The sequence below is a fragment of the Monodelphis domestica genome, chromosome 6 (genome assembly GCF_027887165.1).
Source record: "Monodelphis domestica isolate mMonDom1 chromosome 6, mMonDom1.pri, whole genome shotgun sequence".
Lineage (NCBI taxonomy): Eukaryota > Metazoa > Chordata > Mammalia > Didelphimorphia > Didelphidae > Monodelphis > Monodelphis domestica.
The window spans coordinates 288,030,675-288,058,216 of NC_077232.1; the positions used below are offsets into that span (position 1 = coordinate 288,030,675).

Consider the following 27,542-nt stretch of genomic DNA (forward strand, 5'->3'; position numbering starts at 1 on the left):
AAATATTAACAGGAAAAACAATCTGAAAAATGTGGAAAACTCTCTTAAAGCAATTCAAATATGTCTAAGATGCAATCTTAGAAGAAAATAGCCCTACTGCTCTAGTCTAGACTCCCTAGGCAAGCTCCGTGTGTGGAATCTCTCCTGACTAAACCAAGCTGATCCTCAGATCACAGGCACACAAATCTTCTTTGGGTTGTACCACTAAAAGCCAACACCCTGGTACTTGCAGTCTCATCTTAAAAAAAAAAATCATTGAATGGGAACAATGACAAGAGCATGGAATGCACAGAACTTTCTGAAGAAGTAAAAAAAAATGTACCTGCACCATACTGTGATAATTCCAAAAATATTGGATAAGATACAGTCTTAATGAGACATTTGGAGATCTTTGTTCCAGTACTGCTCTCTTCCCGCCATTACAGTACACCTTAAGAGGCTACTCATAAAGCTTTTTCAATTTCATTGTTGGTTATAAAGTCTTTAAGGTAAAAGCTTTCTTAGAAACCATATAGTACAACTTTATTTTACAAATGAAGAAACTGAGTAATCAGGAAATGAATGGAATTGCCCAGGTTACACAGCTACTGTAACTAGACCCTAGGTCTCCTGAAGTTTAGTGGACAGCTCTTTCCATTGCATATATATGTTCACAGACACAGATAAGCAAATGCACACATAATGCATGTGTTTGCACACATTTACAGTATAAGTGCCAGTACATAGAATCTCAGCTAACTGTCTTGTCTTGAAATTCTACTTGGTGTCAAGCACAACCTCAGCTTTACTAAAAATTCTCAATGTCATTTTCCAAACTAATCAAGGAAAGGCATTAGTTAGAGCTTCTGTTTAGGCAAAATGGGTCGTGCCTCTCCTTCCACCATCTCCCTGACTGAAGTTTTTTTGTACCTCTCCTCCAAAATAAAGGCTCAAAAATGTTTTTTAATTAAGGAAGATTAAAAACACCGTAATTTTCCCATCCAGTCAGGAGGCATTTCCAATACTGAAATCCAGGAGTGGAACAGCCCTGTTTCTTCTAGCAGGCTAGAAGCTTTCTGTTTGCTTTATACTTATATTAGTGTGTAAGTTTTTTATAATATATATTATCTGTTATATGTTATACATCACATAACTTTTATAATGTATATTATACAATTGGGATTAATTTAAGAAGCAGGCCTGAGTCAACCAGTAACCACGCATTAATTGAGCATTGACTCGTGTCTTTGTTGCTTTTTATCTTCCTCAGACATTTGAGATTTCTTCCCCTAATCTTTATGTAAGATTAAAATTAATGTCTAATAACTCCAAGTATATTTTATAAGATTTATTAATAATCACTTGGAAGTAGAGGAAAAGTAAAGCCTGAGTAAAGACAAGTTTACCAGAGGAGGGAAGAGGGGTGTGGTTACAGAAACTTATCTTCAAAACATTCTAATTACACAATTATAAGCACAAAGAATATCTCCACACTGGTATGGTGGGTTCACTAGCATAGTCTTACTGATCATCACAACAAAACCAGGAAGCTGACTGCATCCTCATTTTTCCTAGGCTGCTACATGAAGGTACCTTGGCCAAAACTCACAGATGCTGACAACCTGCAAAACTAGGATTCCATTCCACAAACTTTCATTTAGCACCTAAAGAGCACTGTGGTATGCACTTAGCAAGACAAATTCAGGTAAAGAATCCGCTTTCAAAGGATGAGACAATCTGTGTCGAATTATGACATGCATAAATAATTAATTTTTAACTTGTTCTTTCATAATAAGAATGTAAAAATTTTCATTTGTAAGACACAAAGTGTGTGCATAAAGTTCTGAGTTCAGTGCTCTTTCCAAATTAAATTCTATAAGCATTAAGTGCTTGGCATGTGCAAGTGATTAAGAAATGATAAATAAGACAGTCCCTACCTCAGTTAATTAAAAATGACTAGATCACTTACAGTGGAACAAACCATTTAGACAGAAAAACGGATCAGCTTGCTTTGTTTGTATAGATGTGGAGGTTCTACTTTATGATTTCATTTATTGCTTTTACTTTTGCCATACAGAGGATAAATTTTTTAAAAAAAGGCAAATGTATTTTTTTTAAAAGCCCTTCCCCCTTCCATCTCATCCTCTGTCTTGCAATGGGGGTTAAGTGACTTGCCCAGGGTCACACAGCCAGGAAGTAGCTGAGGTCAGATTTGAGCCCAGGATCTCCCGTCTCTATGCCTGTCTCTCAATCCACTGAGCCATCCAGCAGCCCCTTGTATTTCCATTTTTTAAGAATTTTAAGTGCTAGAGAATTCTTCTTAGGAATCAGCCCAAATCATCTTTTAGAAAATTTCAAGTGACCATTTCAAGATAATTTATCTCTTACTTTTTTTGGGGGGGGTGGGGCAAAATATAAAACCATGTCTGGTATTTTGACCAATTTCAGTTATGAGAACAAACATGGCTCAGGAATTTTAGGTCTAGCAAAATTTGTTTTACATATCAAAAAGTACTAAAAAATGTATTCTTTCAGGCAGTATGTGGCTCAGTGGATGGAGAGTCAGGCGTAGAGATAAGAGGCTGACGGTTCAAATCTGGCCTCAGAAATTTTCCAGCTGTGTGATCCTGGGCAAGTTAATCCCCATTGCCTAGCCCTTACCATTCTTGCACCTGAAAACCAATTGGTTCTAAGTTGGAAGGCAAGAGTTTTTTTAAAAAGCATTCTTTGATGTCCATTTCCCATCAATATTTATAGAGTATCAAGTCCAGCACATATGACAGACCCACCCTTTTCAAATACTGCAAAAAGCACCAAGATGGAATTCTTATGTTAATAAAATATTCAATCATGCTTTGACATAGACATAATGCTCAATATCATTAACTTACCTATAATATAAAAACATGTAAATTTAGCAACTCAACTAGTGTTATATGGATTTTAAAGTGAAAACATACACCCAAGCAGGTCTATGTTTAACCAGATTATTTCTTTTTGCCAATCACTCAGAAAAAGTAAATCAAAGCATTCCCAAATGTTCTCATGATACCTCTTTTAAATATTTACCAAGGGCCTGAGTAAAGTTTACCTGATTTAAAAAACATTAGGGGGAAAAGAAGAGAGTTTGAACTAAAACCCTTTGAAGTCTGCAAAGTGCAAGCATCCCAAGAGAAAGCCCAAGGCCAGCTTACGATAGTCACTGCCACAGCTCCTAGGACACCACTGCAGCAACCCACTGAGAAGCCCTTAAGAGTGCTATCTTGGTGACACATGAAAGTGTAAGTAGGATATTACTTCAACAAGCAGTTAAAAAAAAATCAGTAGAACCCAAGACACAGAAAAGCCCTATTTATAGGAGGGAAATACCTAAGCTCCACCAGATGATACATACCCGTCTGTCGATCTTATCACCCTGTAAATTATACATTAAAAAATTCACATGTATTACTATTTTAAAAAAAATTAAATCTGGAAAAGTCCTACAAAAATTCTGCCCTTCCACCCCCAGTCTTTAAAACTATCACAGAACTAATAATTTATGGCAAACTGTTTTACTAAAATATTCTTTAAATATCTTGGGGTAAAGAGAATGGACTGCAATTATCTGAGAGCTGAAATGAATCACCTTAAAGCTCTCTCATTATTCATAAACTTTTATGGCTACTCATTGATTCAGTGTATGGAGGCATAGCTAGATAGTCAACAACTACTCGGCTTAAGACAGGATTTCTGATAGCAAAAGCTAGAGTTGCAAATATTAAATGGCTACAAATGGCTTTTTAGGATAAGGGTTACTTCTAAATGTGGGACATTTATGTTTTTTTACTTTAATACAGAGATAAAAAACTACTAGAAATTGAGATAAAGGTGGAATTTTTTTATTAGTGACAAGAAACGCTCTGCTTTCTAATACTCATTTTTTGTCCTTAAAAAGTTCTATCACAATTCCTATGGAAGGCCCTAATTAAGTCACAGGATGACAGATTTTTGGTCAAAAGGGACTAAAGGGGCCATCAAGTCCAGCCCTCTCATTTTACTGATCAGGAAACTGAAGCAGAGAGAAGTTAAGTATTTTTGCTCAAGCTGCCATTTCAAGCAAAGTGCTCTGCTCCAAGTGAAGATGCAAAACAAAGGAGAGCCATGGTGGTACAAACCAAATTAATACTATGTAGTACAAACTAATGCCAGAAACAAAGTGCCATAACAAAAGGTCACAGGATAATACAGCGGGCACCAGAGCAACTAAACACCTGCTCTAAGAAGATGTCAGCTTCTTTCTATTCCTAAAAGACAACAAGGGGTTGAGCCTTGTTCTTTTCTCCTTTCTCTGCAAATACTTCTGATGCTCCATAAATCCTGGAGGGTTTATGTGCTGACATCAAAATGTTTAGTGCACATTTTCCCTTCCCCTTTGAACACAAGGATGGCCAAGTACTGCACCTGCGAGAGGATATTAGTGCACTGCTGCAGCAGGGACACCGGAGGGTTGCCAATACTCGTGGCAAGCTGGACCCGCAGTAGCTGCTCTTTCTGGGTAGAATTTTCCTGCAAAGCATGGGCCAAGGCCACAGCAGCACACCAATTTGAAAGGGAATCCGTAGAAAAGAGGCCTCCACATAGCAGCTGACCAGCCGAGACAGAAATACCTGTAGCTACAAAATCAACAGCAGAAGGTTACAGAACTCCATAGATGGGATCAAACTGATTACAGAAAGGACTGAGGAGCTGGACTACATACGAGATAGGCTCCCACCTAATGTCATGAAAATACAAGATGTCATTATTTACCTCCCATTGCTCTTATACCAAAGTGGGTAAATCAGAAAAGTTACAAAGGAAAAAGCCAGGGAGAGGAAAGGTAGCCAAGAAGGAAATTATGGAAGAATTACTAGAAGAAATTTAAAAGGTCTTAGAAAAATATCAATGATAGACACCAACTGGAGCTGAAAAAAAAATTGCTTCTAAAACAATTCAAAGAAAAGTGATTCCTTTCAAATCCAATAAAATGATTCCTCAGCAGTCAGGTCTTTGTCTTTCATTTGCCTTTTCTTTCTCTTAAAAAATTTTTTATTAGTTTTTTACCTTCATTTTCATATAAAAATACATTCTTCCCTTGCCCAGAGAGTCATCCCTTGCCACACATAGAAAGAGGAAAAGCAGGATAAGCTGGACCATTCTGCATCAGCAATCTCCACTTCTGCAGAGGAGACTTGGTCATATGTGAAAGGAAAAGCCTGGACAGTGTGGTCAAACAAGAACTGTCTATCCTTCATGTGACTCTAGACCAGGGGTCCCCAAACTATGACCCTCGGGCCACATGTGGCCCCCTGAGGCCATTTATCTGGCCCCCACCGCACTTCTGGAAGGGGCGCTTCTTTCATTAGTGGTTAGTGAGAGCTCCTGGAGTACTGTATGTGGTGGTGCCGCAAAGCGCAGTGTCGCTCACGTACAGTGATACTTCCGGTGACATAATCCTTTGCATGGCGCCTTGTTCTGAGAGTAACTGAACGAGAAAGAGGCGCCTTGCAAAAGATTAGGCAGCTGCACAATGGAAGATGTCAGCATGGTGAGCGGTGATCTGGGGGAGGGGATTCTGCACAGTGTATACTACTGCTTGGTATAGTGGTGGCGATGATGGGCCTGTGCAAGGTGTGACAAACCCATCACAACCAGTGCTGCAGCCTCTGCTATCCCAGACAGTGCTATACAGATTTGTTCATAGTTTTGGGTTTTGTTTTTTTCTAATAGTCCAGCCCTCCAACAGTCTGAGGGTCAGTGAACTGGCCCCCTATGTACAAAGTTTGGGGACCCCGATCTAGACACTGTGTAGATTGTTTTGCTGGCTCTCATTTTACTATGGCTCCATTTTTATAAATTTTCTCTCAGGATATGATTGGGGATATAAACTCTAAATGATCACCCTCGTGCAAATATCAATAATATGGAAATAGGTCTTGATCAATGACACATGTAAAACCCAGTGGAACTGCGTGTTGGCTAAGGGAGGGGGATGGGGGGAAGAGAGGGAAAGAATATGAATCATGTAACCATGGAAAAATACTCTAAATTAATTAATTAAATAAAACTTCCCAAATAAATTAAAATATATGAATACATTTCCCCTCATTTCTTATATAGCAAATTCATCTTTCATTACATCATGAGCCACAATTTGTTTAGACAGTCAACAATCAAAGTATATCCCAGGTAACTTTAAAAGAGAATGTCTTTCAGGTTTCCCTTTTCTATTTCTACAAATTATGCCCTTTGTAGCTGGCTGGAATGGCAAAACAGTGGTAAACCTTTCATGTTATCAGGAGGAATAGTTTTGTCTCCACTTTTTTAGATTTTCTTTTAAAATAGATTCTTGGTTGAAATAAAGAGCTGAGCAGAAATGATTTTTTGGTAACTTTAGGAAAATGAAAGATTTATTATAAGTAATCTATCAATACAAAACAATAAAGAAACTGGATTTTCTCGGTATTTTCAAACCACATTTCCAAATTAAAATTCAACTAGTTTAGAAGACTTGCACATTTTTATCCAATACATCAATTCAGATACAACTATGCTTACAGAGAGGGATGAGAATTCTTTTTTAAATGCATGAGTTTTTCCCAACAAAACTATGACATGTTTCTTCTATAATCACTTGAGAATTTGGCTTGTCAGAATGAGAAAGTCAAGTGGATAAAGAATGACTATAATATCCATCCTATAATATGTACCTGAATGCAGAGATAGAAGAGTACCATGTTTGGAGTCAGAGAACCTACACTTTAAGCCTAGTTTTACTACTTACTACCAAAATAACCTTGGGGAAGAGCCAGTTAATCTCTGTGAGACTTAATTTTCTCACTTGTAAAATTTGAGGGTTGGGTCTGATTGCTCCTATGGTTTGTTCTGTAACATGAAAACTTTTAAAAACATTTTTGTTTCCTGGACCCCTTTGAGAGTCTTAATGTCACCTTCAGACTCCTCCTTATATGAATATTTTTAAGTTCATAAAACAAACTACACAGGATTACCAACAACATCAATTCTATTGAGAGGCAAGTCTGTCAGTCTATCTATCCAACGACTCCAGGGAGAGCCCCTGCTCTACAGTTTTTCATCTTAGTCAAAAACTAGAAACTAGGTAGGCATCCACTTCTTGGGGAATGGCAAAACAAACTGTGGTACATAAATATAATGGAAATATAACTATGTGCCATAAGAAATGATGAAATGGTCAGTTTCAGAGGAAACTGCAAAAACTTCTATATGAACTAACATAAAATAAGCAGAATTAGAATATATATATATACAATATACAATACAATACAATAAATATACAATGACAATAACATTACAGAGAAAAACTGTGAAAGACTAGAACTCTGCTCAGTACAATATACTGAGTCCAGATACCTAAAGATGAATCTCCTTCCTATCCTTCTCCCCATCCCCTTCTCCTTCCAGAGAGGTGATTATGAAATAAATATGCAGAAATGAGATATAAATTTTTTGGAAATAGCCAATGAAGATATTTATTTTGCTGCACTTCGCATTATTTGCTGAGGATTTTAGATTTTGGTCTTTTTAAACTGTTTAGTGAATGAGAAAGGTATGGTGAGCATGGTTAACAAATGTCTACAGAATGATGGAAGGAAGGAAGGTAGAATGAGGAGACTGGGGGCTTCTGGGATGTAAAATAAAATTTGGTGTTGGGATTTACAGAGCACAAAGCTAAATTTCTAGAAAGCAAAATTGGTGAGAAGGGTTTATTTAGGAAAAATACATTTACTCTGCTGTGAATTTTGATCTACATTATTGACCTCAAGAACCTATTATGAAAAATCACAATTAAAAACATCTAATAATAAAAAGAATCCTTGCTGAGTTTTATGACTCTCTCAGCAAATCTTGGACAGAAGTTATGGAGGTACAATGGACTGGGACTAGAATTGAATGGGAGGTAGGGAGGAGGAGGAGAAAGAGAAAAGAGGAAGAAGACTAGGTTCCTTTGGGGAAACTATGTAGTGCTTTTAATGACATCAAGCCTTTTCTTGAAACAAAGGTCTAGAAATTTTTTTTTTGTTTTTTGATGTTCATAAATACTGATTTTTAAAATTTTGAACCTAACAAAATTAAATGAGCTTTTCCATATTCATTATAGAACATAAGGGGAGAGCTATATGATGAACTGTGAACATCTACTATGTAGTTTGCTTTTCTTTTTAAAATACAAGATGAATTTGACATTAACTTTTATCTCTATCCTTCCTGCTTAAGTAATTCTACCAATGTCATATAAGGTTGCAAACAATGGAATCCCAGGCCCCAAATAATTCAAACTGTGGGTCACCTAAAAGGCCACAACATATTACCAGTAAAGAATTACTCAAATGAAAATACTTAACATTAAGATTAATCTTCAGAAATAGGAGGATGGACTCAGGATGCAAAATATTTTAGATATAAGCCTTAGATTCAATTTAGAAACTCTTTAAAAACCTTACTTACCATCAATAGTAGAAGGCAATAGTGTTGACACAATTTCCCCTTGTCCTTTCTGATTTTTATATAAGAAACACTGGAAACAGTAGAGAACAGCACAGCGCAAGACAAATGGCTGCCTTTCATTAACCATGGACATCAGAAGCACAACAATTGCAGGCCTGTTTCATTTTTAAAAGAAAAATGCATATCAGAACCAAAGCACACAAAGCAGAAGACTCAGTTTGAGATTTGGGAGCAAAATGACAGTTAATGGGTATGTAGGAAGGGTTGCTTGAATTTTTTTCCCCCAAGGGCTATCTAATTTTTCTAAGGTCAAACACCTCCAGTTAGGAAAACTTGAAAAACTGATTTGCCTATTCATCCATAATTATCTCCTAGAGACAAAGCACCACCCTCTTGTATAAGAGAATGTAAAGGACACTATTGGAGGCAGAGGCCCTGGGACATGACAAGTCTTTTCATGCCCCTTTACTAGGTGGTTAATCTTGGACAAATTAACCCTCTTGGGGTTTCCTCATCTATCAAATGGGAGCAACACCACCAGTCATTTTTGGAAATACCTATCCAGAATTCACCACTAAAATTCTATCCAAATATTTCCAAAAAATAACATAAAAAAACTAAATCTATTTTCCTCTACCTCAGGGTAAAGAATCCAAGCAATAAGGATTCAGGCCAGCTGAAGAGTTAATTCAGTTCAATAACTCTAGAATGAGGGCCCACTACATCAGGTTTATTTTTAGTCAAGACACAGGTAAAGGTGAAGTGTAGGGGAAGTCTTATTCTGGAGAAGAAAGGCAGCATGCTTTGTCAAATGGTAATTACTTCTAATCATACAGGTAGATATTTCTAGTGACTGATTTTAAAAATGGGGGAAAAAACCAAGTGCCCAAAGTTCCAAATATAGAATCAAACATCCAGTACATCTGATTTGCAGAAAAGATTCATCTCTTGACTACTAAGGATTTAGAAGACAAAGATGCATATATGTTTTCCTACCAAATTGAAGTCAATTAAGTATGTTTCCAAAGGAATTTTTTATTGGTGCTGATATATCCCTTTTTTCCTACCGTGGTGGGTTTGAAGGTGCATTTACAGATGCAAAGTAGTCTTGGTTTACTTGGCAGCCTCGAATAACTTCTGATACAGTATTAATAGTCTGTTGAGAAGAATTTGAACATTCACAATAAACAAAGAAGGAAGAGTAATGCTTGTTTCAGAGTAGGAAAAACTTTAAGTGCTTCCCTTTTAGTTTAATCTCCAAAGTCTGCTTGAAAAACTGCAAAGATCATTAGGAAATAATTTGAAACAATTAAAATTCATATAAATTTCTTACAAATGCACTCATAAATCTAAATCTCCCTGTAAAATACTTTCCACTAACATCCTGAAAATAACTTTTAAAAAAAGTTTCGCCAATCCAAAACACTTCAGGGAAGACTCATTTGGAGGAAAAAAATCAAAAACAAAAAAACTCTTTGCCACGGAATGAAATTATAACTAAGAAATCTCATCTAAGCACAAAATAACCAAAGCTCTTAAAAATCAATATAATTGTAACTTTTTTCTTTAGCATTGCAAAATATTTCTGCCCAGCCTTGAAAAAAAAATGTTTACCTCTAAATCAGGGCTAGCAAACTTTTTAGGGACCCTGTGCCATGAAGAAACCTGCTATCCATCTCCATGTAGAGAACTGAGTAGAGATTGAAGTAGATTTTTTCTTTCTTTTTGGACATAGCTAAATGTATGTTTTGTACAACTACATGTTTATTGTAATGATTTTTTTTTTGCCTTCTTAGTAGAAGGAAGAAAATTCAGAACAGAATTTTTAAAAAAGAGTTTCTTAAACTGTGCTTAAGAACCTGTGTACAAAACCATATTTTTATAACTCCCTTTCAATGTCATTATCTTCCTTTGTAATCCTATGTTTTTTATTTTATGCATTTAAAAATATTATTCTAAGAAGTCCATAAGTTTCATCATATTGCCAAATGGGTCCAGGACACATGAAAAAATAAGAACCTTGCTCCAAACTAACAACCAATAAATCTTTAACAAGTATCTACAGGGCAGTTATTGAATGAGGTGCAAGGGATACAAATACAAAAAATGGAACTATGCAAAAAGCACCACCCCATATGTATTCACATATTCAGCATAAGGTAATTTTAAGTTATTAAATAAAAGGTAGTTAATAGGGAGAGGCATTAACAGTGGAAACTGAAGGTCAGGAAAGGCTTCATGCAAAAAATGGAAGGGAAGGACTATGAGGCAAAGATAAGAAAGGAGCACATTCACAGAGATAAGCGATGAAGAACCTTTTGAAATCAGTTTGTATGGATCACAGAACGCAGGAAGGAAGTGATGCACACTTAGGCTGAAAAGATAAGTTGAGGCCAGGTTGTCTAGGGCTTTAAAAAGAGTAGTTTATATTTTATTCTGGAGGAGAGGAAGCTAAAAGAGTTGACTACAGTAGTCATATGGTCATATTTACACTTAAGGAAAATGGCTTTGGCAGCAGTGTGTAGGGTGGACTGGAGCAAGTAGAGAGGAGGCTGGGAGACCAATATAAAGAGGCTGTTTCCTCCTAATTGAAGTGCAAGGTGATAAGGCCTGAAATAGGATGGTAGATGTGTAAGTGAAGGAATAGTTTTCTGGATATGTTACAGAAGCAGCAAGATTTTAACTGACTGGGTATGTGAGACAAGGGAGAGTAAGGAGCTGAAGATGATGCTGAAGCTACAAACCTGGGATGCAATGGTGGTGCCTTCAACACAAACAAGGAAATTTGGAAGAGGAGAGGGTTTGGGGGGGAAAAAAGTTCAGTTTTGGATATGAAGAATCTAAAATGTCTCCAGTATCCAATAAGCAACTGGTGTTACTGTAGATCAGAAGCTCAGGGAAAAGACCTGGACTCAATATATAAATCTGTAAATCATTTGCATAGAGATAATACAGCCAAAGCTATTGAAGTCGATGAGGCTATAAGAGTGTGTGCCTGGAAAGAGGGCAAGGCTTAGAGCTAAACTCTAAGGAAGAGCTATAGTTGTAGGGGAAGTGGTAATGGGATATAGATAGAGACAGCAGTGAAAATGGACATGTATCATCTTAAAATGTTAACAGTCAGCATTTTATATAGTGTTTTCAGGATTTCTATGAAAGCATTATCTTATTCAATCCTTACAACAACCTTTGGAGGCAAGTGCTATTATTGTCTCCATCTTACAGATGAAGAAACTAAGGCAGACAGGGTCATCCAGGGAGTTTAGACACTTATCTGAGGCCACATTTAAATTAGGGTCTTCCTGACTCTTGGCTCCCATACTCTATGCACTAAATCATTGAGACATTCACCTGCTGCACTTTCACATTTTACCAGGTTCTAATGATATTTATGTACACATCATTCCGGAGAGAGCAAGTTCTGGAACTCTCAATCTTTTTGGTATCCCACAGAAGTGATTGTGAATCTTTTAGAGACCACATGCCGTGCCCTGTCCCCCAAACCCCAAGACTGCATGCTATGCTCTAACCCCACCCCAACCAGAGGAAGGAGAGGACTGAGTACTCTGCTTGGGGGAGGGAGTAAATGCTTCTACTGGGCTGCTGGGCAGAGTGTGAGCAGGGAGGCATGGTGGAGAGGGGGAGAGAAGCAACTCCACCTGAGTCTCTGCCTTTCTAATAATTAAATCTGGTAGGTGACAGCATGTGTGCTCACAGAGAGGTCTCTGTGTGCCATCTTTGGCTCTGGTGCCATAGATTCACCATCATGGCTCTAGAACTTCTCTAATAGTAGTTTTCATTGAACAGATGCCAAGTAAATGTGAATGAAATGAACAACTAATTCCCAGTTCCAATTAGCCTCTCTCCAAACAAATCATCTACGTTACCTCAGTCAGAATGTCGGCAGGAACACCAGTAGCCATTAAGATAATACAAAGCTGTTGCAATAACCCACACTGATACATCGCCTTCTGGCAACTGCTGGTAGCACCTGGAGGATTTGTAGGTGATACCAGGACACGAACAAGCTAGGTTAGAGAAAAGAGAAAACAGAATTATTTTTAAAATAGAAGGAAAAAGGCGTGGTCAAGATGGCAGCTTAGAGGCAGCACAACTTCAGACCTCAGCAGAACCCTTCCTCACTGATCAAAACCACAATGCTTTGAGGGAACTGAAAATCAAATCAAACAACAGGACAGAAATAGGAAACCCTCCTGCTGGACTCAACTTAAAAGGTACACCCCAAAAAAGCCTGAATTCTAAAACACTCAGGTTGAAGGGGAAAGAAGAAGGAAGGTCCCAGGACCCCTCCCTCACCTACAGTACTGAGCTTCCAGCAGTGGCTTGAATCTCTGAGCAGGCAAGGGCGATAGTCCAGAGGGAGTACCTTGGGGGCATTGCTGTGCCAGGCTCAGGGTGTTGGGTACAGGCAGAGGGGAGGTAGCTGGAGGAAAGGTGCAGAGAAGGCAGCAAAGAAGGCAGCTTAGTCACAGCTGAGATACTTCATCTTACCTCCTCCCCCTTTCTTGGGAGGTTTTGGCCTCAGGGCACATCCAGCTTTGCAGATTAACTCCACCCTGGCTCTATCTTATCATTGGACAGATAAGAAGCCTTCAGAGAGCAGGGAAGCTCAGGCTCCAACACCCCAATCCCAAAGGCTGTGCTGCACCCACTATAGGCTACAACCTTGGTAACAAGGTGGGAAGCCCAGCTCCTTTTCATCTTCTGCTGCCTGCTGGGGAAGATCTGGCCTCAGGGCTCATCAATACCATCAGCCTAACCTAGTCAATCAGCAGAGCAGAGAAGAAGCCCCTTCAGGACAGAACAGCTCAGAATAACAGATCCAGCAAATAATGAAAGGAGCAAGACTACAGGCAATTACGGGGGGGGGGGGGGGGGGGAGAAGGGGGGGAAATATGAGTAAACAACAGAAAAAGAAAAAAGAAATTATAATTGATAGCTTCTATCCAGGTAAAGAAGAATGAGAAAATGGAACAGAGGAGAACCAAGGAACACCAAGCAAAAACACAGAAATTCCAGCAATTTGGCCACAGGCTTTGGAAAAACTCAAAATACAATTCAAAAAACAATTAAGAGAGGCTCAAAACAACTGGGAAATGAACTTATAAAGCAAAATGAATCATCTGGAAACAGAAAATAGTGTCTCGAAAGCAAAAATTAACCAGCTAAAAAATGACACAAAGAAAATGAAAGAGCAAAAGAAGGATGACCAAAAAGTCAGGGATTAAATTCAGTCTTTAAAAACTAGAATCCAACAACTAGAAGCAAATGATTTCACAAGGCAGCAAGAATCTATAAATTAAAATCAAAAGAATGAAAAAACTAAGGAAAATATGAAACACCTCATTCACAAAACAACAGACCTTGAAAACAAAGCCAGGGGAGATAACTTAAGAATTATTAGACTACTGGAAGAACATGACAAAAGGAAAAGCCTAGACATTATTCTACAGGAAATTGTCCAAGAAAACTGCCCCAAAGTTCTAGAGCAGGAGGGAAAAGTGGAGATTGAAAGAATCCATAGATCACCTCCTGTACTTAATTCCTAACTGACAACACCCAGGGATGTTATATCCAAATTCAAGAACTACAGAGCAAGGAAAATATATTATAAGCTGCTAAGAAAAAGTCATTCAGATACCATGCAACCATAGTTATGATAACACAGAATTTGGCTGTATCTACTCTGAAGGCCTGGAAGGCATAGAATATCATATTCCAAAAAGGAAGGGAACTAGGCCTATAATCAAGAATCAACTACCCAGCAAAACGGACTATACTCTTGCAGAGCAAAGTATAGGCATTTAATAAAATAGAAGAGTTCCAAGCATTCATAAAGAAAAGACAAAACAGAAAATTTGATCCCTAAGCACAGAACTCAAGAGAATCACCAAAAGGTAATTAAGAAAGGGGCTGGGGGGGGGGGGGGGGGAGAGAACACTTTTTTTAAAGGGACCCAATGAGTTCAAATTATTTGTACTCCTATAAGAAAAGATGATACTGGTAACTCTTAAAAATTGTTATTATTACCTGGATATCTACAAGAATTATACTTAGAGGGAACAGTGACAAACTATATAGGACGAAATGTCAAGATTTATACAAATACACAGATGAATAAATATATATAAAAGAGGTTTAAAAAAGAGATTAATACTAAAAGAAATGGGGAAAAAAAGAGTCAAAATGGTGTAAATTTATATTTCATAAAAAAAGCCAATGGTGGAGTTGGGGAATTCACTGGAAGGGTAAAGAAGCTGGAGACAGGAAATACTTAATTATAATGTGCATTGAAATTGACTCTAAGAGGGAAGAACAATCAGATCCATTGGGGCAGAGAATTGATCCATGCCCTATTGAGAAGTAGAAGGGTAACAAACAGACTGGTGGGGAGGGAAGCAATACAAGGGGGGGGGGGGGCGGGGGGAAGAATAGTTTTAAAAGACCATAAAGAAAATAAGAGGGGAATAAGGAGGGGGGTGGAGAGACAGGGAACTAAAATAAGGGTGGGAATTAGGGGAACTGATTAAAAACAATGACACTGGTGTAGAAGGAAATAGTGAAAGAAAAAAGGGCAGGACTAGGAGAGGAAAGCAAAATGTTGGGGAATCTACAGGGGGTAATTATAACTGAACATGAATGGGATGAACTCACTCATAAAACCAAGTAAATAGCAGAGTGGATTAAAAACAAAAATCCTACCATATGTTGTTTACAAGAAACACACGACACAGGTAAACAAACACAGGGTAAAGGTTAAAACAAGGTGCAAAAATTTATTGGCCATCAAATGAGAAAAAGAAGGCAGGAGTCTGAATCATGATATCTGACAAAGATAAGCAAAAACAAATCTATTTAAAAGAGATAGGGTAGGTAATTACATTCTGATAAAAGGCAGTATAGACAATGAAGAAAGATCAGTACTAAACATGTATGCACCAAATGGTACAATATCCAAATTTCTAAAGGAGAAACTAGTGGAAGTGAAGGAGTAAATATATAGTAAAACTATACTAGTGGGAGACCTGAACCTTCCTCTATCAGATCTAGATAAATCGAACCAAAAAATAAATAAGAGGTAACAGATGTGAATGAAATCTTAGAAAAATTAGTTAGTAGACATGTGGAGAAAAATAAATAGAGACAAAAAGGAATATACCTTCTTTTCAGCAGCACATAGTACATTCGCAAAGATTGAACATGTACTAGGGCATAAAAACATTGCAAACAAGTGCAAATGAGCAAAAATAATAAATGCAATATTTTCAGATCATAATGCAATAAAAATAATAATTAGTAAAGGTACATGGAGAGGCAAACCAAAAATTTGAAATTAAATAACATGATTCTCCAAAACAGGTTAAAGAACAAATCATAGAAATAATTAAAAATTTCCTTATAGAAAATGACATTGATGAGACATCCTTTCAAAATCTATGGGATGCAGCCAAAGCAGTACTCAGGGGGAAATTTATATCCTTGAGTTCATATATTAACAAATTAGGGAGGACAGAGGTCAATGAATTGGACATGCAAATTAAAAAACTAGAAAGTGAACAAATTAAAAATCCTCAGATGAAAACTAAATTAGAGGTCCTAATAATTAAAGGAGAAATTAATAAAATTAAAAGTAAAAACTATTGAATTAATGAATGAGACTAGAAGCTGGTACTTTGAAAAAACAAATAAAACAGACAAAGTATTGGTCAATCTAATTTTAAAAAAGGAAAGAAGAAAACCAAATTGACAGTATCAAAAATGAAAAGGGAGACCTCACCTCTAATGAAGAGGAAATTAAGGCAATCATTAAAAACTATTATGCCCAATTATATGGCAACAAATATAGCAATATAGGTAATATGGATGAATACTTACAAAAATATAAACTGCCTAGACGAACAGAGGAAGAAATAAATTACCTAAACAACCCCACATCAGAAAAAGAAATTGAACAAGCCATCAAAGAAATCCCTAAGAAAAAATCCCCAGGTTCAGATGGATTCACAAATGAATTCTATCAAATATTCAAAGAACAACTAATCCCAATATTATACAAACTATTTGACAGAATAAGCAAAGAAGGAGTTCTACCAAATTCCTTTTATGACACAAATTTGTTACTGATTCCAAATCCAGGTCAAAAACAGAGAAAGAAAATGATACACTAATCTCCCTAATAAACACAGATGAAAAAAAAATCTTAAATAGAATACTAGCAAAAAGACTCCAACAAGTGATCATGAGGGTTATTCATTATGATCAGGTGGGATTTATACCAGGAATGCAAGTATGATTCAATATAAGGAAAACCATATCACATGATTATCTCAATAGATGCAGAAAAAGCCTTAGACAATATACAACACTCATTCCTATTGAAAACACTAAAAAATAGGAATAGAAGAACCTTTCCTAAAAATAATAAACCATATATATCTAAAACTATCAGCAAACATCATCTGAAATGGGAATAAACTAGAAGCATTCCCAATAAGATCAGGAGTGAAACAAGGATGCTCATTATCATCTCTATTATTTAACATTGTACTAGAAACACCAGCAGTAGCAATTAGGGAAGAAAAAGAAAAGGATGTAAGGGAAGCATTTTGAACTGTAAGGCTGGTCTTTAGGGGCATCAGCCTGAAGATACAGGCCCAACCAGTTCTTAAGGTCAGAACTTTCTTCCTCTTGCTGTCTATTGCTAAGACTTTGAACTTAAGAAATCTAGCACGGATTAGCACAGACAGGAATAACAGAAATCCTCCACCAGCCTGTGAGGCCTGGCCTCAGCTCAAAAACTGAGACAGACTCAAACCTCATCTAGGGAATCCCTCTTCCCTGATACCTCCCCAATCCAAACTTGTTATTAAAATATTTGAAATATCGCAGTCAGATAAGAGGACTAACATATTTCAGGGGACAAAGAGGGAGCTGAACCTCAGGACAGTCATTCAACTATAAAACAGTCCTTATTGAATCCCTGCTGGGTGAGTAAGTCTGGGGGGAGGCATGTCCCTCAGGAGGGTCCGTGCTTACCTGCTCTGGGGTATCTGCAACATCAATCTATAGAGAAGACATCCCCTCAGGCTATCATAAGTGGCCCATTTCTCAGGAACCCCATTTTTCAAAAATAGCCTCTCGGCATGGGGCATCTCTCTCCTTTTACCTCACTGGCAACCATATTCCCTCTCTCCCTTCAATTCCTCCATTCCCTGCTACAAAACCTTCTGTATACCCTGTTCTTCATATCCCACTCATTTTCCCCTATAAATATTACACCTCTGATTGGGGAATGGCTGAACAAATGGTTGTATCTGTTGGAGATGGAATACTATTGTGCCCAAAGGAATAATGAACTGGAGGAATTCCATGTGAACTGAAATGACCCCAGGAATTGATGCAGAGTAAAAGGAGCAGAACCAGGAAAACATTATACACGGAAACTGATATACTGTGGTACAACTGAATGTAATGGACTTCTCTATTTTTATCATCAATGCAATGATCCAGAATAATTCAGAGATAGAACTCTATCCACATTCAGAGGAAAAATCGTTGGAGTAGAAACACAGAAGAAAAACAACTGCTTACTCACATGGGTCGATAGGGATATCATTAGGGTTACAGACTCTAAATAATAACCCTAGTGCACAGATCAACAATATGGAAATAGATTTTTATCAAGGACACATGTGAAACCCAGTGGAATTGCACATTGGCTATGGGAGAGGGTAAAGGGAGGAGATGGAAAGAACATGATTCTTGTTACCAAGGAAAAATATTATAAATTGACTAATTAAATAAAATCTTATAAATAAATAGGTAGATAGAAAGATAAAAAAAACAAATAAATAAATAAATGAAAATAAAATAGAAGGAAACCACAAAATAAAGCCTAAGCAATGGGTGGCAAATATTCTGCAACTTGTAGAAAGGTGGAAGAGCTGTATGACCCTGGGCAAGTCACTTGACCCCCATTGCTCAAGTCATTGACCCCCTTACCACTCTTCTGCCTTGGAGCCAATACACAGTATTGACTCCAAGATGGAAGGTAAGGGTTTAAAAAAAAAAAAGAAAGGTGGAAGAGTCATAAGTATCACAATTGGTCTACAAGTTTAATGACTCTTCTGGAAACCAAGCCAAGACTAAAGAGACAATCAATGAAAGCTGTAAAATATTTGAAGCAATTTATTTTAATTACATAAGCGTGTTGTCTAAGTTAGCTCAACTTGGCACTATCTACTTAGCTCACCTTTAGAGCAGGTCATTACAATTTTACCAATCCATTCCTCTTTCCCAATGTTATTCAAAATCTGTCTCCTCAACATTATACACAGAGACTGATATACTGTGGTACAATTGAATGTAATGGACTTCTCCATTAGTGGCAATGCAATGATCCTGAACAAATTGGAGGGATTTACAAGAAAGAACACTATCCACATTCAGAGGAAAAACTGTGGGAGTAGAAACACCGAAGAAAAACTGCTTGATTACATGGATTAAGGGGGATATGACTAGGAATGTAGACTCTGAATGATCATCCTAGTGCAAACATCAACAACATGGAAATAGGTTCTGATCAAGAACACATGTAAAACCCAGTGGAATTGCATGTCGGCTACGGGAAGGGGTGGGGGAGGGGAGGGAGGGAAAGAATATGATTTTTGTAACCAAGGAATAATGTTCTAAATTGACTAAATAAAATTTTCAAAAAATAAAATAAAAGTTTGATAGAATTCTCTTCTGAATTCAGGGGGAAAAAAAACCTGTCTCCTCCTCACCACCCTACTAAAACCATTCTCTTCTATGTCACTCAAGATCCTTCACTGATGAATCCTCATTCTCAGTCTTCACCCTTCTTGATATTACATTACATCTACATTAGACAATGATGACTGTCATGGCACTTTTAGATACTATCCTTTCCTTTGGTTCTTCTGACACTATCTCTGGGGTTTCCTCCTGCTTCTGAGACTTTTCCTTTTCCATCCCCTCCATGAGTTGTGCCTGTTCTTCCCAAGCCACAAATGTACCAGGTGAGTATTCTCCAAAACTCTGTATTTGACCATCTTTTTTCTTCACTGGAGATTTTAACAAATTCCATGGCTTCAGCTACCACCTCTATTAGAGGGCTTACATATCTTCAGCTCTCAATTTCCTGAGCTCCATTCAGTGCCTTGTTTTTAAATGCCTAGAAGATTTCTCCTTTTGAATGCTATACTAATATCTCAAATGAAGTCTATTCAAAAGAGAACTTACCATCTCTCTTTCTCTCTCTAGACCTGACTTTTCTCCCAACTATGCTCCTTTGTGGATAACACCAACATCCTTTCCATCACAAAGGTTTGAAACCTCAAAGAAGTTAAGTTCTCTTGATCCTTTTTACTAGTCATGATTCTTCCATCAGTCTCTCATTATGCCTATCCTATTCCCTAACTTCATTACTTCTTACTTGGACAATCTGGATAGCTTCGTAACTAGTAGAGCACACTCTTCAATGTTTAAAAGAAAATATTGAAAGCATAGCATGCTATCAATAAGCTGTCAGACTTATTTCAAACCATTATTATTTGTATATTTTACCTTCCAGTCACACTGGCGCATTCTGGATCCCATACCCTGATCCCTCCTTCTCCTTTTGCTTCTGTGTTTGCTCAGCCCTCCCCAGCATGCTTGGCACAACCTTCTCTCCTTCCACATCTCTAGCTGCTGAAATAATTCTCTTCCTTCAAGACTTAATTAGCATGAGACACCCTAGTTAGAAGTAACCTTTTACTTTCCCACCTGTCTCTCTTCTTCAATTCACTTTAGACAAGTCTTACTTTATTGAAGCTATTTGTGTTCAGATGAAGATACACCTACTAAAGCCAGTGGAAAAACATGGAGTTGGGAGAATGAATGTTTTGGGTGAGGACAGCAAGGAAACCAGGGTATGGAAAAGGAAAGAAGGTGGGAAAAAATTGGAAAGGGGCAGATTATAAAGAGTTTTAAAAGCCAAACAGGATTTGGTATTTGATCCTGGAAGTAACGGAGCCATGGGAGTTCATGAACAATAATGAGACTAAATTTGCACTTCAGGAAGTTCAAGCTAAGTAAAGAATGGCTTGGAGTGAGGAGAGACTGAGGCAAAGATCAATTAGAATGTTCATTATCTTTGTATCTGCAATGCCTAGAACAATGCATGCACTGAATAATTTAAGGTTCAAATTAGAGATTCATCCATTTGTAGTCACAGACTCTCCTGTCACAGACAACAATGGACCTTGACAGAATTAGAGCAATTGATACTACATATAATGGAAAGAACACTGAATAAGTGACAAATAAGTGCTTTGCAGAGTCAGACAGAGTCTAATATTAGCTCTACCATTAGCTTCTAGAACCAGTCATAGAGAAGTATTATAAATACCTGAAGAGAAAAACTTGTTGCATTAATTCTAAAATTATGGTTTCTATTACATTATTCTATAAGTTTGCATAAAGTTATAAAACATCATTAACAGATAAACCTTCATCATCATATAAAACATCATAAACAGAAAATACCTCACTGGATTTGAAAGGCTTTAACTTACAATGGTATTTCTCTAAGTCAAGAAATCATATCTATAAGATTAAAACAAAAGATTTATCAACTCTTCATTGGGTGAAATCCTATCAGGAATCTCCACAAGTCAACTATGTTATATACTTTCTTCTGAAAGAGCTGTACAAAGTTCCCATTATATTTGTGTCAAAGAACATTTTACCTGAAGCATCAGATGAAGATTAGTCACTTTTTGTGCAGACCAGCCAGAATTGTCATCACCAACTTCAAACCAAGGTTTCATACGCTGAATGTAGGAACCTTCTTTAAAAAAATTCTGATTGGAATTATTGTTCTTTAACAAATTTTGAAGCAGGAGGAGACAATCTTCAACCACTATACCTGAAAAGACAAACTTGTTTTAGTTATGATCTGAAAGAAAATTCTAGAGCATCACTGTCTGATTATACATTAAAAAGTTAAGGTGAATATGAGTTAAGACTATAACTTAGTTACTAATGCCTTTCACATCTTCTCTTTCCTCTCTCTCTCCCTATCTATCTCACTTGTCTGTCATCAGCTCTAACTCTGCAACATTTCCCAAAATGATCCCCCATTTCCATTTCTACAGCCACAGTCTTAGTTCAGGTCCTTGTTACCTTTTATCTGGATTACTGCCAGTCTTCCTGGCCATCCCTCCATATGGCAATCTCCTAAAAAGTGGGTCTGATCAAGTAACCTCCACCACTGACAAACTTTAGTACTTCTACACTGTCTAAAGAATTAAGTCTTTGTATACTATTAAAGATATTTTAAGATAGGGCTCCAACCTATGTTGAAACTCTGTAAGCCCAATGTTCCAGTCAAAATGAACTAATCAGTGCTATAACACATCCCTTGCTTGGCTACTTCCAGATCATTGCTCATATTTGCCATGTTTGGAAAGTTCTTCCCTTCCTATCCTATTGATCCTTAGAGGCTCAAAGCAAACTTCATCTTTTCTTGGACACTGCCTGATTTTCCCTAACGAGAAGTAATCTCATTTTTTAAACCAAAATAGTTCACATGTATTTATTCACATTTAAAACAAAATACTTCCCACACACTGGGAAGACACAATAGAAAGGTTCTATAATTATTTGTTGAACTCTACCAAAATAAATTTGTAATGCCATAATAAAATCCTAAATTTTTTTCTCTTGTGTTTGTAAGGGGAAGAGGTGGCTAGCATCATATAACTAAAGGCAAAGTATATTTCCACTCCATATCTGAAATACATTTTAATTTCTATACTACATTATTAGGAACTAAAATAAGATAGAAAAATTTCCATCTTTTTAAGATACATAGTTCTATGAAAAAGGAATGTTTTTTTCTCAATGCTATTTCCAAAACAGTAACTAGAAAAATAACTATTATAATAATTCATTTATTCTGAATTTATTTTCTGATAGTAAACATCCAATTATGACTTTACCATTTCCTTGATTATCATATTTGTTGGTCAGTCATATTTGACTCTTCATGAACCCATGGACCACATAACTCCAAGATTGTCCATGGGGTTTTCTTAGTAAAGATACTAGAATGGTTTGCCATTTTCTTCTCTAGTGGATTAGAGGAAATGGAAGTTAAGTGATTTGCCCAGGATTCCAAAACAATAAGCGTCTGAGGCCAAATTTGGACTCAAGAATTCCTGACATCAGGCCCAGCACTCCATCTACTGAGTCAGCTACCAGCTATGATTATTACATACTGCACTTTTATTATTGAATACTTTATTAACATACTACCTCCCTGCCTTTTACTTTTTTCAGCCCCTGTCCACCAGCCACAAGTGAAAGAGGTGGCACAGTTTTCTGTAATGGGTAGCATATTATATGAAAAGATAGGGAAGAGTCACAGAATCTGGATTGCATCATGATTTTAAAGTAAATGCTTTCACTTTCTATGACTTATCACTTCTTCATTTCTTAGTATTTAAAAAACTCCTTGTATTTAATCTAAAAAGGTTAAATAACACTTCATATTATTAGTATGTTCATACCATACCTCCATCACTATTTCCCTCCTCTGTGATAATATCCAGTAACCTTTCAAAAGCATTTTCAAAAGCAACAATTTTCTGAATTGCTGCATTACTTCTTGTCAATGCTTGCAGTAACAAGACACCCTAGTGGGGAATAAGAGAAAGAATGTTTAATAGCTTAAAATATTAATAGGAAATGAGCCAATCAAAATGATAGAATCACATAATTTTGGAAGTTAGAAGCAGTCTCAGAAATAAGTTAGTCTAATCCCCTCATTTAACAGATAAGGAAACTGAGGTCCAGAGAAGTTATCAGATTTTTTTTTAATTTTATACAGCTATTTGGAAAAATAATAAAGGGCAATTTCATGAAATAGCAAGGAACCTAAAACTGTATCTCTATAAGCAAGTCTTTAAAGGTATAATAGAAAGTGAATACTCTTTTAAGCTAATTATGCTCTATAACTATTAATCAGTAAAATACCCAGACTTAATAAATTCAAATGCATATATTCCAATGCCTTGGGCTTAGGGCACAACAAAATCTGTATAACTAAGAGCTCTCTAAATCAGGGACAAAACCCTACGTTGGCATGTTTTGACTAGCTCACAGAGTTCAGTGTCCACAGTGCTTTCCTCTACATGTGTAGAGAAAGGAATGGACACAGCATTATGCTAGCACCATTTCTGAGAAAGGGACTGATGTGCTACACTGGCCTAAATAGCAACAAATATTTTGGTTAAAACTATGATCTATATAAAAAGGAACAAAAGGAAAAAAAATGTCATCTTATACTATCCTTTATGGAACCAGATGAACATTCTCTTCTCCTTTCTAACTCATATAAAACTACAAATCAAGTATAGAAACAGTATCAGGCTTCTACTGTTTTTAAAATTATGTCTGGAAAGGAAACATTTAAAGTGAAAACAGAACAACCTCAGTCTCTTGGGCCTCTATTTACTTACATCATTACGTATAACTTCCCTGGAATCAGCAAGCAAATCCATCAATCTTGAAACACCTAGGATAAGCAAATCATACGACATGAACATCTGTAGTCCAGAAATACATCTTAAAAAAATGAATCAAAGTGTCAAGAGTAAAACCACTCTTACAATTCCATTTTCAAGCATTTTTATAAACTGAAATTAGGCAAGTCTCTTACCCATAGGACTAACAAGAATAATCTGTTGCACTTGTGGTCCCTGCTGCTTTAAAAGTGTGGTAAGAAGCCTCACCCCAGGCCAGCGAACATGGAAATCAAATTCCTGCAATAGAGATTATAAAGCATTTATATATATACTTTTAGGCCATTTTAAACTGATCAGAGCATATAAATTTTTTCAATTTAAATTTTTTAATGAATTTTTAAAACTAATTTGAAAAGTAAAGGAAATTAAGAGAGCATTAATTGAAATCAGTAATTTATTACTAACTGCACACAAAAAAAGAACCACAGAAATTAGATAAATAGCAGAAAGCATTTTTAGAAATGGTATATCCTCATTCAATGTGCCTTGAAATGTCCACACATTTATTATTGTCTTCTATCAAATTTCACTACTTCCTTTCACATAATGCTTAAAATTATATAAAAAACATCTCACAAAGTCCAATATGTCAACATCTCCCCCCACCCCCCTTTGATGTTTACTTCCTTATCCAAAGAAGATTGGAATCTCTGGTAAATTACTGAGGATTGCTTTAATTTCTAGCATCTATAGGTGGAACGCTGGGATGAGGGATGGGAAGAGGAGTCCCATCTGCCCAATTTTCTCTTTTGAGCCTTCTTTTATCCAATTCTTCCTGTCCTCTGCCAAATTATCCCATAGGAAAAATAACAGGTGAAATATCCTTAAAATCCAAAATCAGAATTCTGGAAAAATGTTAGAATAAGGTTTCCAAGGTAGCCTCCCTTATTAGAAGAAGTAAGATTGTTACAGAATTTGAGTTAAAATAAAGCATTTCAGTGTCTACCTAACAATTTGCTTGACAGTAATCTTTGCTTCAAGTGAAGGGCATTTTAATAATGTCTGAGATATCCCATTCCATTTTTCAATATTACTAATTGCTAGCAAATTTTTCCTTACATTAAGCTTAAATTTTATTCTTTGCAACTTTCACTCATTGCCCCTATTTCTGCTCTGTGTGACTAAGCAGAACAACCCTTAAAATACTTGAGTGTGAAACCATAAATCTAATTAGTACATCTTGTTTTTTATAATAATCAAAAACAGAAGAGATAGAAAAAAGGAGGATCTTGGGGAGAAAAAAAATCTCATTCTCTCAATAATTCAACATTATAAGAGCTGAAATAGTAGGAATACTCAGTTATACAGAGAAAGAAATTAAATGGAAATTCCAGATAATCATTGGTCAGGGCTCAAATAGGAGATGAACATTTAACTCTCAGTTTCTCTTCTTGACTTTGGGTGGTAAGAAAATAGAGTAGAACACCGATAGGCAAAACTCAAAGGGAAGAATGTATCCCTATTCCTCAGACATGAGGAGCCAAGTCTTGTAGCAAACTCTGCAGACAGGGCATGACACTTCAGAAGAACTCCTATATCTATCCTGATATTAATTCCTCATATGAGGAAGAAGTGAGGAGATTACCTGGAAAGTCATGTTTTTGGGAGAGTACAAGAGATTCATGGCTTCAGAGGAAGACTAGCAAGATATCAAAAAGAGAAATGAAAAAGAATGGGTCTAGAACCTGAAGTTAGGATTATGAAATACTTTCCACTGTACTTTAATTCCTCTATCTAGAACTATCATGTCTGGGAATAAAATCTAAAGAAAACTAGGAGTAAGAAATAAGAAAGGGAGTGGAAGAATGGATATGGTCTGGGTTGGTAAGGGCAGGTAGGGAGGATTAGGTATACTCTATATTGTTTATCAGCTGGTAGATCCTGGGCAAATCACTTAATCGCTATTTGCCTCAGTTTCCTTAACTGTAAAATGGGGATAATAGTATCTACCTTCCAGGCTTGCTGTGATGATCAAATGAGATAACATTTGAAAAGTGCTTGGTACATACTAAGTGCTACGTATATGTTAGCTATTATTATTATTGTTGTTATTATTATTATTAAATAAACATAGGAGCAGAGAATAACACAAGTAAACTCAAATAGACTGAGAACAGAAAAAGCTGTAGGAAGTAATCAGGGGAGATCAGGTTAAAATTCAGATTTGTATAAATAAAACAAAAGTACAGAGATATGCGCTAATTTAATGAGGCAATAAGTTTATAGTCATAAATACTCAAAGTAGTTGATGAAAGACATAAACTGTAATAATTATAACTTTTAAGTGTCACTGGATTAAATTTCCTAATTAAAAAAACAGAATGGATGAGAAAACAAAATAACAATTTGCTGTTATCAAGAAACATTTAAAATATGCAAAAAGTAAAGGATACATCAAGATTACGCTTGGGACTAAAAAAGCAATTAAGACAAGAAAATCAGCTAGGATCAAAAGGGACCTCAAAGACCATCTATTCCAACCCTCTCATTTTTATTGATGAAGAAACTAAAGTTCAAGAAAGGTTAAAGGTCTGACCATAATCACACAGGGAGTGCCAGAAGCATGACTAGCAATGATTATCTCAAATAATGCAATAATAAAAACTGAGAAATGAGAGACAACCAGAAGACCTAAATTATGTTTGGTAGCATCATAACAATGAAAAAAGATTAAATGTATGACATCTCTTCTAAATTCACAAAATTCTAAAATATGTAAGGTGCTCTACTCACCTCCAGGAGGGATAAAAGGAGTGTAACATTTTCTTGCTGTTTAATGAAAATTTCTGTAAACTGGCTTCCCAAATCATCACTCTGCTTTGAAGAATTGTCTTCTGTAACATTCAAATATAAAATACTTCAGTATGTTGCTAAATTATTTTGAGGCTTCCTTTTTTGAGGCTTTTCAGCAATTAATTTGTCGAATTTTAATGTTCTAAGTATTAACATTTAATATTATAATTATGAAGGATATAGTTCTAACAATGGAAGTCTAGTCTTTCAATAGAATTACTTTCATAAGCACCAGTAACTTTTTTTAAAGGTTTAGATTTAATTTTCAGTCAACATTCAATCTTTAGATCTCCTTCAATCAGCATATGTTTAAGGTCCATGGCCTTTGATCCAAAGACTCTATTACTAAGTATATGTTCCAAAAAGATAAAAGATACAAATTACAAAGAAAGGCAAAATATTTAGAGCAACACTAGTAGGAAAGCTAGAGGAACACTGATTAAGGGATAACTATCCACACACAAATATGAATGGAATATCACTATGCTATAAGAAACCAGAGACTTTAAAAGAATTCAAAGAATTATATGAATCAAAGTAGAATAAAATGATCAGATCCAGGAAAATAACACATGCAATAAGTATAATAATATAAAATCTAAAAACAAAACCAAAGACCAAATAGCCAAATGCTGTGTAATTATAGCA

General features: G+C 36.3%; 1 protein-coding gene across 3 annotated transcripts in view; it reads right to left on the reverse strand.

The window, feature by feature from the left end:
• Positions 1 to 27,542, reverse strand: part of USO1 (USO1 vesicle transport factor) — a 76,758-nt gene that overhangs the window by 15,544 nt on the left and 33,672 nt on the right. For 2 of the 3 annotated variants that reach the window (XM_007495685.3, XM_007495688.3), the window contains 10 exons: positions 26,835 to 26,935; positions 24,236 to 24,338; positions 24,036 to 24,091; positions 23,090 to 23,210; positions 21,261 to 21,439; positions 12,375 to 12,515; positions 9,555 to 9,643; positions 8,488 to 8,642; positions 4,423 to 4,634; positions 3,374 to 3,394 (listed from right to left, as the gene is read on the reverse strand). In XM_007495685.3, coding sequence (XP_007495747.2) covers positions 3,374 to 3,394; positions 4,423 to 4,634; positions 8,488 to 8,642; positions 9,555 to 9,643; positions 12,375 to 12,515; positions 21,261 to 21,439; positions 23,090 to 23,210; positions 24,036 to 24,091; positions 24,236 to 24,338; positions 26,835 to 26,935 — 1,178 coding nt within the window. The remainder of the gene's footprint in view (positions 1 to 3,373; positions 3,395 to 4,422; positions 4,635 to 8,487; positions 8,643 to 9,554; positions 9,644 to 12,374; positions 12,516 to 21,260; positions 21,440 to 23,089; positions 23,211 to 24,035; positions 24,092 to 24,235; positions 24,339 to 26,834; positions 26,936 to 27,542) is intronic. The other variant, XM_007495687.3, reaches the window with a different exon arrangement.